Source organism: Manis pentadactyla, chromosome X (genome assembly GCF_030020395.1).
Source record: "Manis pentadactyla isolate mManPen7 chromosome X, mManPen7.hap1, whole genome shotgun sequence".
Classification (NCBI taxonomy): Eukaryota; Metazoa; Chordata; class Mammalia; order Pholidota; family Manidae; genus Manis; species Manis pentadactyla.
Window position 1 is genome coordinate 112,754,011 of NC_080038.1, and position 12,023 is coordinate 112,766,033.

Genomic DNA, 12,023 nt, shown 5'->3' on the forward strand with positions numbered 1-12,023 from the left:
TCAAAAGTCGTATATGAATTTCTGATTGCACAGTGATTGCCCCTAATTCCTGTGTTGTTTAAGGGTCGGTTGCGTGTGTGTGTGTGTGTGTGTGTGTGTGTGTGTGTGTGTGTGTGTGTGTGTGATGTCAGGTGGTAATAAGTGCTGTAAAGGAAACAAAAACAGTGATTTCCCTCATTTGTGGGGTATAACAACAAAGCAAAACTGAAGGAACAAAACAGCAGCAGACTCACAGACTCCAAGAAGGGACTAGCAGTTACCAAAGGGAAGGGGCTGGGGAGGGTGGGTGGGGAGGGAGGGAGAAGGGGCTTGTGGGGTATCATGGTTGGTGCACATGGTGTGTGTGGGGTCACCGGGAAGACAGTGTAGCTCAGGTAAGACAGATAGGGACTCGGTGGCATCTTACTACACTGATGGACCGTGACTGCAATGGGGTATGGGGGGAGACTCGATACTAAGGGTGAATGTAGTAACCACATGTTTTTCATATGAAACCTACATAAGAGTGTATTTTCAATTATACCTTAATTTTAAAAAAGATCAAGATATGAAGACAGAAAAATGGAGCATGCAAAAGAGAAATGGTAGAAATTGGCCAAAGTCCGTGTAATAAAACTTGTAGGAAAAAAAAACACACCCCCCTTCTCCAAAGGAGAAAGGAAAACAAAAACACAGTGAAGAAGAATAAGGAGAGTAAGGGGTCCTTGTTTTAGAGAAAGGGTTAGAAAAGATCTCTGGTAAAGTGACATTTGACAGAGGCCTGAAGGAAATGAGGGCACCAGCTATGTGGACTTCTGGGGGAGAGATGGGAACAGCAAATACAAAGGCCCTGAGGTATGTGCTTGATGTGTTGAAGGGACAACAGGAATTCCAGTGTGGCTGGCATAGGCAGTGATAGGATATGACATATAAGAGGGAGCTGGGAAGCTGGTTGGGTAAGGCCTCAGAGGCCATAATGGGGAGTTTGACTTGAACCCTCAGTGAGATGGGCAGCTTTGCAGGGCTCTGAACAGAGTGACATGATGTGATTTTACTTTTTAAGTGTCATTCTGCCCGCCATATTGAAAATACACTCTTGGAAGGGCGGAAGCAGGGAGATAGTTGATGAATGGTGGCTACTATTATCCTTAATGATCATTTAGAAGTATAATAGTCATCTAACTTTGAAATCCTTCCTTTGGGTAGTGTCTGCAACTCCAGCTCTGTGTATGAATGCTTAGTCTGTTAAGATCTTTGGCTTTTTCTTCCAGTGGGGAAGCTTTATAAAAGTTTTAACAGAATGGGATGGAACAGAACATCATTTTCATACACTCATTTCATGTCTCTTTTGCATGTGATTTAGTCATGTGATTATATTTAAAAAATGGAAGAGAAAAAGGCATTTGCATTTTTTTAAATATGGTATCATTAATATCCAATCACGCGAGCAACATTATGGTTACTGGACTCCCCCATTATCAAGTCCCCACCACATACCCCATTAGTCACTGACCATCAGCATAGTAAGATACTAGAGAGTCACTACTTGTCTTCTCTGTGCTATACTGCCTTCCCCGTGGCCCCCCACCTACATTATGTGTGCGAATCGTAATGCCCCCTTTTCCCCCTTATCCCTCCCTTCCCATCCATCCTCCCCAGTCCCTTTCCCTTTGGTGACTGTTAGTCCATTCTTGGGTTCTGTGAGTCTGCTGCTGTTCTGTTCCTTCAGTTCTTTCTTTGTTCTTACACTCCACAGATGAGTGAAATCATTTGACACTTGTCTTTCTCCGCGTGGCTTATTTCACTGAGCTTAATCCCCTCTAGCTCCATCCATGTTGTTGCAAATGGTAGGGTTTGTTTTCTTCTTGTGGCTGAGTCATATTCCATTGTGTGTATGTCCCACCTCTTCTTTGTCCATTCATCTACTGATGGACACTTAGGTTGCTTCCCTATCTTGGCTATTGTAAATAGTGCTGCGATAAACATAGGGGTGCATATGTCTTTTGAATCTGAGAACTTGTATGCTTTGGGTAAATTCCTAGGAGTGGGATTCCTGGGTCAAATGGTATTTCTATTTTCAGTTTTTTGAGGAATCTCCATATTGCTAACCACAATGGTTGAACTAATTTACATTCCCACCGGCAGTTGTAGGGGGGTTCCCCTTTCTCCGCATCCTCACCAGCATTTGTTGTTCTTTGTCTGTTGGATATTGGCCATCCTAACTGGTGTGAGGTGACATCTCATTGTGGTTTTAATTTGCATTTCTCTGATGATTAGCGATGTGGAGCATCTTTTCATGTGCCGGTTGGCCATCTGAATTTCTTCTTTGGGGAAGTGTCTGTTCCGATCCTCTGCCCATTTTTAAATTGGATTATTTGCTTTTTGTTTGTTGAGGTGCGTGAGCCCTTTTATATATTTTGGATGTCAACCCCTGATAGGTGCAGGGGGACCAGTTCTCCGTGGAATGCCCATCTCTCCTTCCTACCTGATGTTTATGAGTATGTTCTCCCATACTGTAGGATGTCTTTTTGTTTCACTGATGGTGCCCTTTGCTGTACAGAAGTTTTTAGTTTGAATGTAGTCCCAACTGGTTCATTTTTGCTTCTGTTTCCCTTGCCCGGGGAGATGTGTTCAGGAAGAAGTTGCTCATGTTTGTATTCAAGAGATTTTTGCCTATGTTTTCCTAAGAGTTTTATGATTTCACGACGTACATTCAGGTCTTTGATCCATTTTGAGTTTACTTTTGTGTATGGGGTTAGACAGTGACCCAGTTTCATTCTCTCGCACGTAGCTGTCCAGTTTTGCCAACACCAGCTGTTGAAGAGGCTGTCATTTCCCCACTGTATGTCCATGGCTCCTTTATTGTATATTAGTTGAGCATATATGCTTAGGTTAATATCTGGCCTCTCTATTCCGTTCCACTGTTCTTGTGCGGGTACCAAATTGTCTTGATGTCATTTGCATTTTTAAGGGTGTGGAATTTCTGATCTTTACGTGACCTGTGCTTGCCCTCTAGTGACAGTCAGTGACATGTCATGTGATTATAGACAGAGCCAAACTCCTGTGTGGAATGTTAGAGCTGAAGGGGATTCTTAAGATTTCTTGTTCTTTTAACAGATGAGGAAAGTGACACCTAAGTAGAGGTTACTTGCCTGTGGTCATGCAGCTGTCTAGTATCAGAGCTGAGCCAAGGCTCTGATAGGTGTCTCTTGACTCCTAGTCCCATGTTTTTTCTACCAAACTTGCCATCTATCTCTTGTCCCTGTGAATGACATATTTCATTAACATCCGTTTGTTGAGCTCCTATTATGTATTATTTTCCTAGATGCTGTGGGGCTTGCAGAGAAGAATAACTTAGGGTCATTGCCCACAGGGATCTTACAACCACTTGGAGAGACAGAGATAGGTCAAATGACAGTATAAATCAGCAGTACAAATGATAGTCCAAAGCAATATGTGACTCAACGTCAAGTGCTTGATCCGGGTTGTAAGTGCTAAGGGTTCAGGGAACTGAGGAGCCACTGAGACTCGTGGCCTTCCATCTTGACATTCTGCTTTGGTTCCTTATTTTATTCGTTTGGATTGTCATTCACCAAATACTTACAGAGTACTTACTGTGGGCCGGATGTGGTACAGGGTACTAGGAATATACTGGGGGAAAATTCAGACAACCTACCTGGTCTAGTTGGGGTAGACGGACGATAAGGGAGTCGTTTTAGATTGCGATGAATGGTGTGAAGAAAATAGAACACATTAATGGGATTCAGCATGACAGGAGCGCACTCCAGATGGAGTTGTCAGGGAAGGCCTGTCTAAGAAGATGACATTTCAAGCTGTAAAGAACCTGATGAGGGGAAGACACCATAGGTAATACAGTTGTGTAAAAGGATAACCACATATTGCAGCAGGTGTAAACCTTGTGATGGCATGTTTGAAGGACAGGAAAAAAGAGAACACAGTGTAGCTAGAGCACAGTGAGGGTCGGGGGATGGCCTGAGATGAGTTCGGAGATACGGGCCAGGTACTTGTAGGCATGGGAAGCCCTCGGCAGCTCTTTGTTCATGGCGGTTCGTTTTGTTTTTAACAATAGGGACATGGCATTATCTGGCTTGCCATTCCAAAAGAATATGCTGGCTGCTGTGTTGAGCATAAATGACAGAGGAGCTATACTGGTGCGGGGAGAGCAGTTCTGCGTGGAATGCCCATCTCTCCTTCCTACCTGATGTTAACGCTATACTTGTCCGTCAGTCTTCCTCCCCTCTGAAGCCTGACTGGATGTTCCCTGCCCACTTGCAGACTCAGTTGCTCCTTCGTTTGTGCATTTTGTGCACACCACTCTTGTACTGTTGATTACTTGTATTGCAACGATTCAGCTCCATGTTCTTTCCCCCCGCCCAGACTGAACTGCTTGATGGTAAGGACCTTGCTTTTTGGGGATGTGCTTGGCACTTGGAAGTTCACTCAGCATGCCTTTGTTGAGTGCGTGAATGAATGGCTTCACTGAAGTGGGAGTTTGAACTTGACTTTGAAGGGTGGCTACAGTTTGGCTAAAAACTCTGAACAAATGTGCAAAGGTAGGAATGCATATGATTTATTCAAGGAGCAGTCAAGACACCAGTTTGGCCTTGTGAAGGATGATTGTTAAGGCTAAAGACGTTAAGTTAGGCCCTAAGTAACTTGAAGCAAATATCCTAGATCAGACTCTCTCAACCTTGGCATGGTGGACCTTTTTGGCAGGTTAGTTCTGTGTTGTAAGTTGCTGTCCTGGGCACCGTAGGATGTTCTGCAGTACCACTAGCCTCTACCCACTAGAGGTCAGGAGCATCCCCCAGTTGTGACAATCCGTAACGTCTCCAGGCATTGGCAGGTGTCCTGTGGGAAGCGAAGTGGCCCCTAGGTAATGGGGAGGGAGGCATCAGAAAATGTTGGCGGGAGGTGGTCTGATGTACCCAAGTTTGAGGAAGATTAACATGGAAGTGAGCGTTGGATGTACTGGGAATAAAGTGGAACTGTACAGAGGCCTACTAGGAAATTACTATCTTGGCCACAGGTGAGAGGGTTTTGAAAAAAGTGTGATGGCGCTAAGGATGGAAGAGGAGACAAAGGGAAGGAACAAGTGGAAGAGTAGACCATGGGTTCCTTGAGCACGGTATCTTGCCTTATGCATCTGGTTGAAGAGAAGGTGCGCAGAGATCTAAGAGCTCACTGTTGAGATGACTCAGCTATAGGTGATAGCGGCCTGAAAAGTGATGGTGAGAGTAAGGTGGAAAGATGGAACAAAAAGTAAGGGAGAGACTGTGAAGGAGAAGTACTGAGCTCCTGAGGTGCAGAGACATGTCTCATCCATGTGTGCCATTTCCCATAGTGGGAATATTGACTGGATGCGGAAGGTGGCTGGTGAGATTTGTTTTCATTTTTCTGGTTGGCTGGTTGATGACATGAATGAACGAAAGAATGAATGTGGAGAGAAGGGAAGAAGAAGGAAAAAGCTTTACAAATTTTGCTGCTTGTATCATCTCTGTTTGTAGCAGCACTATTCTTGTTTCTGATGACGCACCTGTCACTAGAGAACAGAGTGTTAGTACTTTGAAGAAATGTATCACGAGGGTGCTGGGAAGCAGAACGGCCTCAGTTTTGCAGATGATGCCAGTGTGAAGCGAATTACTATGGAAACACACTTTACTGAGTCCCACCTAACTTGTCATCAGATTAGCATTCCTCTGTAAAACACCCTGCCTGCTGGGGCCTAGTAGGCCCGTCTCCAGTGCCTGCAAACACATCTGCTCCCCACCCCAGTGGAGTGTTGGTTTACCAAGAGTCGGTTGTTTTCATTCCAAAACCCGTTTATGCCAGTTACCCTGGTTATCTCCGGTAAAGTACTTAATAAGTAAGCTAGCAAAATCTGAGTGCCAAAATAGATATGTGGGTAATGAACAGAGTCCTGTATCCCATGAAGCTCACATTTAAGTGTGAGTATTCTAGTGAATGTATTTCTCATTACTTAAGGTTTTGTTGTTTCACATGTGCAAGTTATATCATATCTCTGTTTTGTTTCCATAACTAATAATGCCTCGTTTTAGTGTTTGCATGCCATGGAGATCCAGGTCATGATACAATTTCTACCTGTAATTCTTATGCAACTCTTCCGAGTTCTCACAAATATGACCCCTGAAGATGACGTTCCTATCAACTGTACCATGTGAGTTTCGGGACCATACAAAGAGGCAACTTTTGTTTCTTTTTGCATTTCTTCATTTGAAATATAAATCTATCTTCCAAACGAGAAACCCAAACATCAGAAATCCAATATCAGTTTTTTCTGACTTGGTGCTTCTCAGACTGGGGCACTTCTGTATCCCCAGGGTTAGGTGGTACCAGAAGCCGTAGGATAAACTTAGTGTGTTCTCTTTGACCAGGGGTTGTAAAACGTTGCTGCGTGTTTGAATCACCCTGCAGAGCCTTCAGAAATGTCCATGCCCAGACCATTCTTCTTACCACCTAAGCCAGAATCTCTGAGGACAGAACTCAGTGCTAGTATTTTTCTTTTAAGTTTTCTGGGTGATTCCATAATGCAGCAGCGTTTGAGAACCATTGCCCTAGACCCGTGTTGTCCACTAGAAGTTTTTTCAGTCATTCGCGCTCTTTAACTACATGGTTGCTATGACCATACTTGACATGTACACAGAGATTCAGAGAGGAGATGAACCATCCCGGTTGCTAAATGAAGATATGCTGTCTTTTGTACCAAGGAATGTTTCACAAGGCCCTGTGCATGTTAGACGCCGAGATCTTTGTTAGACCCAGCGTCTAACATTACGTCTTTTGCCGTCACCTCCACCTCACTCTTAATTATTCAGGCAGTGTTAGGTATTTCTAGAGCTAGACATGATGGTCGTATCTAACAACCAAATTATGGTAATTAACTGTTAGCCTGACACAGTTGTTAACTTTTGTGAATGTTGTTACAGGGTTCTCTTACATATTGTCTCTAAGTGCCACGAAGAAGGCTTGGATAGTTATTTAAGATCCTTCATAAAGGTTTGTGGAGTAAGTGTGTTCTTTCTGAGCACTTTATTTTATATGAGAATTTTGTCTTAATGTTTCATTTTCCTTTGTAGTATAGCTTCCGACCTGAGAAACCGAGTGCCCCTCAGGCCCAGCTGATACATGAAACTCTGGCTACTACGATGATAGCAATATTGAAACAGTCTGCAGACTTTTTAGCAATAAACAAACTACTAAAGGTAAGGAAATAGGGCACGACAGGGAACCAAAGCAGCCAGGGACACGCACCAGCCAGATACTGGAACCCATTCGGTTCACTCTTTAATCATTTTCTCATGTGACGCCCCTTCCCTCACCAGTTTGCCCGTGTGTCCTTTTCCCTCACATTCTCCACAGAACCTTCTTCATTCTCTTCACACACCCGCCCCTACCTACTCCTTGCCCTCAGTCGAATGTGTAATAAAAAGAAACGGGTAAAAGAAAGTTAGATCTCGGTTAGAATCCTGTAACTAATAGTTTCGTTACATGGAGCCTGGCAGCCCTGAGCGTCCGATTCCTTATTTCCAAAATGTAAGCAAAGCCTTTAACACATTATTTCTGGCATATCGTAGGCACTCAGATGGTGGTTCTTACTGTCACTGTTACTATTTCTACTAATGGTAGAATTTCAGTTTCAGGTATCTTAGGATATATCTGCTTGAGCCTTCTCTACTCTTCAGACTACATTTACACAAATAACTATGGTCCTCCGGCCGGCCCCCGTGTTGTACCAAGGGCAGGTTTGGGTCCCCCACTGAGGGCAGGCAGTAATGAGATTCATTGTCTGCAGAGAATTTACAAGCAATAATAAATTAAAAGTTGGTTTACTCTTATCACAATGTATAGGCAAACCAGAACAATGGCAGTGATAAATGCCCTTCGCTACCGAGGCAGATGCTCAGCACATGCCCTTAGTACATCACCAGTTGGCCCTGAGCTACAGTATTACCTTTTTGCCCACACAATTGGCCAAGGTATTCTGCAGGACTTTGACAGTGCATTGCAGTCACTTTAAAATGGGTGAAATAGGTGAAAGGGATAGAGGCAAAAAATCCAATTGTAAAATAAATTAGTCATGGGGATGAAAGTACAGCATAGGGAATATAGTCACTAATGCACTGTAATAGCTTTGTGTGTTGACATATGGCAAGTACACTTACCACAGCGAGCATTTAATAATGTATATAATTGTTGAATCACCATGTTACATGCCTGAAACCAGTGTAATATTGTGTACCAACTGTACTTCAATTAAAAATAAATAAAATATTATTCAAGGTCAGAGAGAGGAGCCAAATGGATTTGACAAATTTTGTTAAGCTTCAAGGACTTGGGTAAGTATGAAAAACTGATTTTCTTTCTTTATTTTTTAGTACTCATGGTTTTTCTTTGAAATTATTGTGAAGTCTATGGCCACATACTTGTTGGAAGAGAATAAAATTAAGGTAAGTAGGATCAAGAATGATATTTAATGTAGACGAAGAAGGCTAATCTTACTCACAGGTAGCCATGACATGCAGGTCCTCTTGTGTTGAAGGGCTCTTAACCCTTAGCTTCTTCAATTTTGCTTAAAATGAGACAACAACAGTGGATATATTGTATAAATATATCCTGAGGTCTGACAGTTCCTGTGTTTTCAAAGTCTCATTTTCTGAGACTTCCATATAGACCCTTTCCTATTAATTATTTTCCATGTAAAATGCATTCTGTTTGAAGCTTTTCCTTTGTCTTGTAGTTTAAAAATGTCTGTGTTGAAAGCACTCATTTGGAGGAAGAGTAGGTACCAAATGAGAAACAGCCTTTCTCTCAGAAAGGTCCAAGGCGTGTATAAAGTTAAAAACACTTGATTTACACACTAGTTATGTTTCTGGAACGTGGTGTACACATTTAGTTGCATTTTAAAACTCTTTTAGAGAAGTACAACGAAAGTTTCTTAGTTACGGGAAGTGTACCACTAAGACGTGTGAAGTAAAAAATATTCACCTCCTATTTGTCAGAACTTTCACAAGAATGGGTTCACTGAAATTGAGATGCGTGGCTATGTGTCTGCTTTGTGTCTCAGAAAAAAAAAAAAGTGGAATGAAAAACTGGGATGTGTCCGCATCTCAGGAACATGATTCTAGAGTTGTGTCAGAGTGACCTATTCTCATTGATGGTTCCAGTCAGTTATATTACTAGAGGCCCCGATAGTTCCTGCAAGTGATCTAACATATACATTGAATTGGCGGTGTTATTTTTAAGTTGGGAGAAAAATTATACTGCAGTTAGAAAACACATTCATATATAGAATGTGTTTAAAAATAAAAATGGTAAATGATTTAGACCTTCTGCAACTCTTTTTTCTCTGCCTGTTTAATTTAAGCTTCCCAGAGGCCAGAGATTTCCTGAGGCGTATCATCATGTCTTACATTCATTGCTCCTTGCAATAATTCCCCATGTGACTATTCGCTATGCGGAGATCCCTGATGAGTCTAGAAATGTCAATTATAGTTTGGCCAGCTTCCTAAAGGTGAGTTAAAGACATGGTAAGGAATTATTCTTCACAAATACGATCTTTAAAACCAAAGAAAATAATTACCTACCTTCCAGAGGCTTGGCTAGGTCTTTATAAGGCTACTGGAGAAGCTTTTGACTAAATTGCAATTAAGTGAAAGAGTCAAATTTGGATCTCTTTCCCCACTACCCCTACCGTCAAAATGGCTAATTAAACCAGAGGTCCCGCACAGGTGGCTTAATCAGAAGGCCTGTTTTGCTAGTGTTACATAGCGTTTTTCAGACAGATGGGACACGCACTTTCTAGACTGCCACGATCCCCACCACTCTGTGGTGTCCCCCTGACTCTCTCTATGCATTTAAATGGCTTCTCTGACCCCTGTTGGCCTTTGAGTTGGCACCTCTTAAACTAAAGCAACCTATTACTGGCTGATGTCAGTGCAGTCTACATGTTGCTGATACGTCAGGAGGAAAATTGGTAATTTTGGTAAGTGAGATCATTCTGTTTGAGAGCTACCAGAAACTCCTACATTTGTGGAAGATAGCACAAATATTGCTGTTACATTTTGTTATTGTCAGTATGTAAGGGGCAGTGCTAGAATGCAGCTGTTCTATAAAGCGGTGGTAACATTTGATTGGCTGCAGAGAGGGTGCATGGGTTTGTAATGTGCTTAGTTTTTACACGCTTCTTTCCACTCTCTCCTCCCAGCTCTTCACACCATGTCTCAACCTTATGTTAACAGCCTCATGGTCAGTAATCCATCCAAGCAGCTTTACTGTCTAACATAACTTTGTTTTCTATTAAGAATTTACAAGTAGGTTTCAGATCTCCAGACTGTGATTTTCTGATATAAGACCTCCCTTGGCCAAAATTAAAATGAAGTTTTAACACTATTACATAAACTTTTTGTGTATCAGAAACCATACACTTTTTAAGGTAAACTTAAGGATTGAGATTCTTTGAAATGTAAAATCTCAGTTTCTGCCATGGAGTTTAAACTTGAAGTTGGCTATGTAAAGGGAGTAGAACATAGTTGATTTAATAGCACATTTATTTAATTCAGGTCAACACACATTTGCCTGTCTTCTCTGTGAGGAAGATCTCAAAGATGTGAGAGGCTGTCCCTGTAATCACAAATAAGCACATATATAAGATAAAATGTGATAACTGTTATGTACTGAAAGTACAAAGTGCCATAGGAAAGCAAGAGAATGAGGGATTAGGACTGGGGAATGTGAACAGAGACTAGAAGAACAGTTCCCCAAGACAAGAGTTTTGAGAGTGTTCCAGGTAGAGGATCCACGGGCAAAGATGGGATACATGCACTCAGGAATTGTTTAGGGATGAGCAAGAAATTCATCTGCAGAGTTTAGGATGTGTGGAAGGTAGAGCTGGAAAGGCCATCTGGTGCCAGATGACGGAAGGCTTTGAATGTCAGGCTAAGAAATGCAGATTTTGATCTTGCATGCAGTGGAGAATGGGCAGAGATTTTCGAGGATAATTTTATTGCTGGCATGATGGAAAAATATATGAGGAAAAGACCAGGGCCTGGGCAACCAGTTAGGAGGCCAGTCCCCTCGCCCCACCCCCCGACCACCTCACCCCGACCCCACTGATGAGCCTGGCTGAGTCCGTTCATCTCTTAGGCTCCCCTCCTCCCTAAGACCTTCCCATGCGGTGTTGATCACCCTTTCTGTTCTTTATCTTAGTCATTTACATAGTTCTATGGTAGTTCTTATTGTACTGTATATTTTAACTATTTTTTTTGTCTCTGTCACTGGACAAGAATAAAGAACATGCCTTATTCGTCTTTGTGTTTCTCTAGAACATAACGCATTGTCTGAAACACAGAAGTGAGATACAAAGAGCTGGTTCATCAGATACTGAGTTCTTTCAATTTCATAGGAATAGTCTAGGTACTATGAGAACATAAAGAAAAAGAGTTCTTAGTGTCCTATCTAGGTGAAAACACAGGAAAATAATAAGTAAAATACAAGCTAGTATGGAATAATGTGTTTAAAGGGACCTGTGGACCAAGGTGGTTGAGGACGATGGGACTTCATCAGGACATTGCAGAATGTGCAGGATTAGGTACACGTGAGAATTGCTGGTTAGGCCTGGCATGAGCAGAGACTCAGAGGTGGTAACGCACCGTGCATCTTGAGGGGCTGATAAGTAGATGAGCTGTATTGGGAAATAAAACTGGTAATGTAGGTTGGGACAAGACCATGAATGTCCTTGAATGCCAAGCTAAGGAATATTAGAGGCAACATCGAACTATTGAAGCTTTTGGAGGGAAGGTAATTATGACTAGGGCTAGGACTTAGAGATGAATCTGGAAGCAGATGGATGGAAAGATTAGAGAGGCCTGAAGACTGGTTAGGAGGCTAACTGCAGCTGTTCAGTTGCAGGGTAATGAGAACCTTAACCAGGAGAATGACAGCAGGCAAATACAAACAACTGTTAGGGCCGTCAGGGATGAAGAATATTTTAATCGGCCAAGACT

At 42.3% G+C, this 12,023-nt stretch overlaps 1 protein-coding gene across 21 annotated transcripts in view; it reads left to right on the forward strand.

Annotated features, from left to right (window-relative positions):
- Positions 1-12,023, forward strand: part of LOC118934450 (dedicator of cytokinesis protein 11-like) — a 163,052-nt gene that overhangs the window by 87,343 nt on the left and 63,686 nt on the right. For all 21 annotated transcript variants that reach the window (XR_008995060.1, XR_008995059.1, XM_057495478.1 and 18 more), the window contains 5 exons: positions 6,060-6,178; positions 6,948-7,017; positions 7,098-7,223; positions 8,397-8,468; positions 9,386-9,532. Coding sequence is in view for 19 of the 21 variants with exons in the window: in XM_057495478.1 (XP_057351461.1) it covers positions 6,060-6,178; positions 6,948-7,017; positions 7,098-7,223; positions 8,397-8,468; positions 9,386-9,532 (534 nt within the window). In the remaining 2 variants the exon portion in view is untranslated. The remainder of the gene's footprint in view (positions 1-6,059; positions 6,179-6,947; positions 7,018-7,097; positions 7,224-8,396; positions 8,469-9,385; positions 9,533-12,023) is intronic.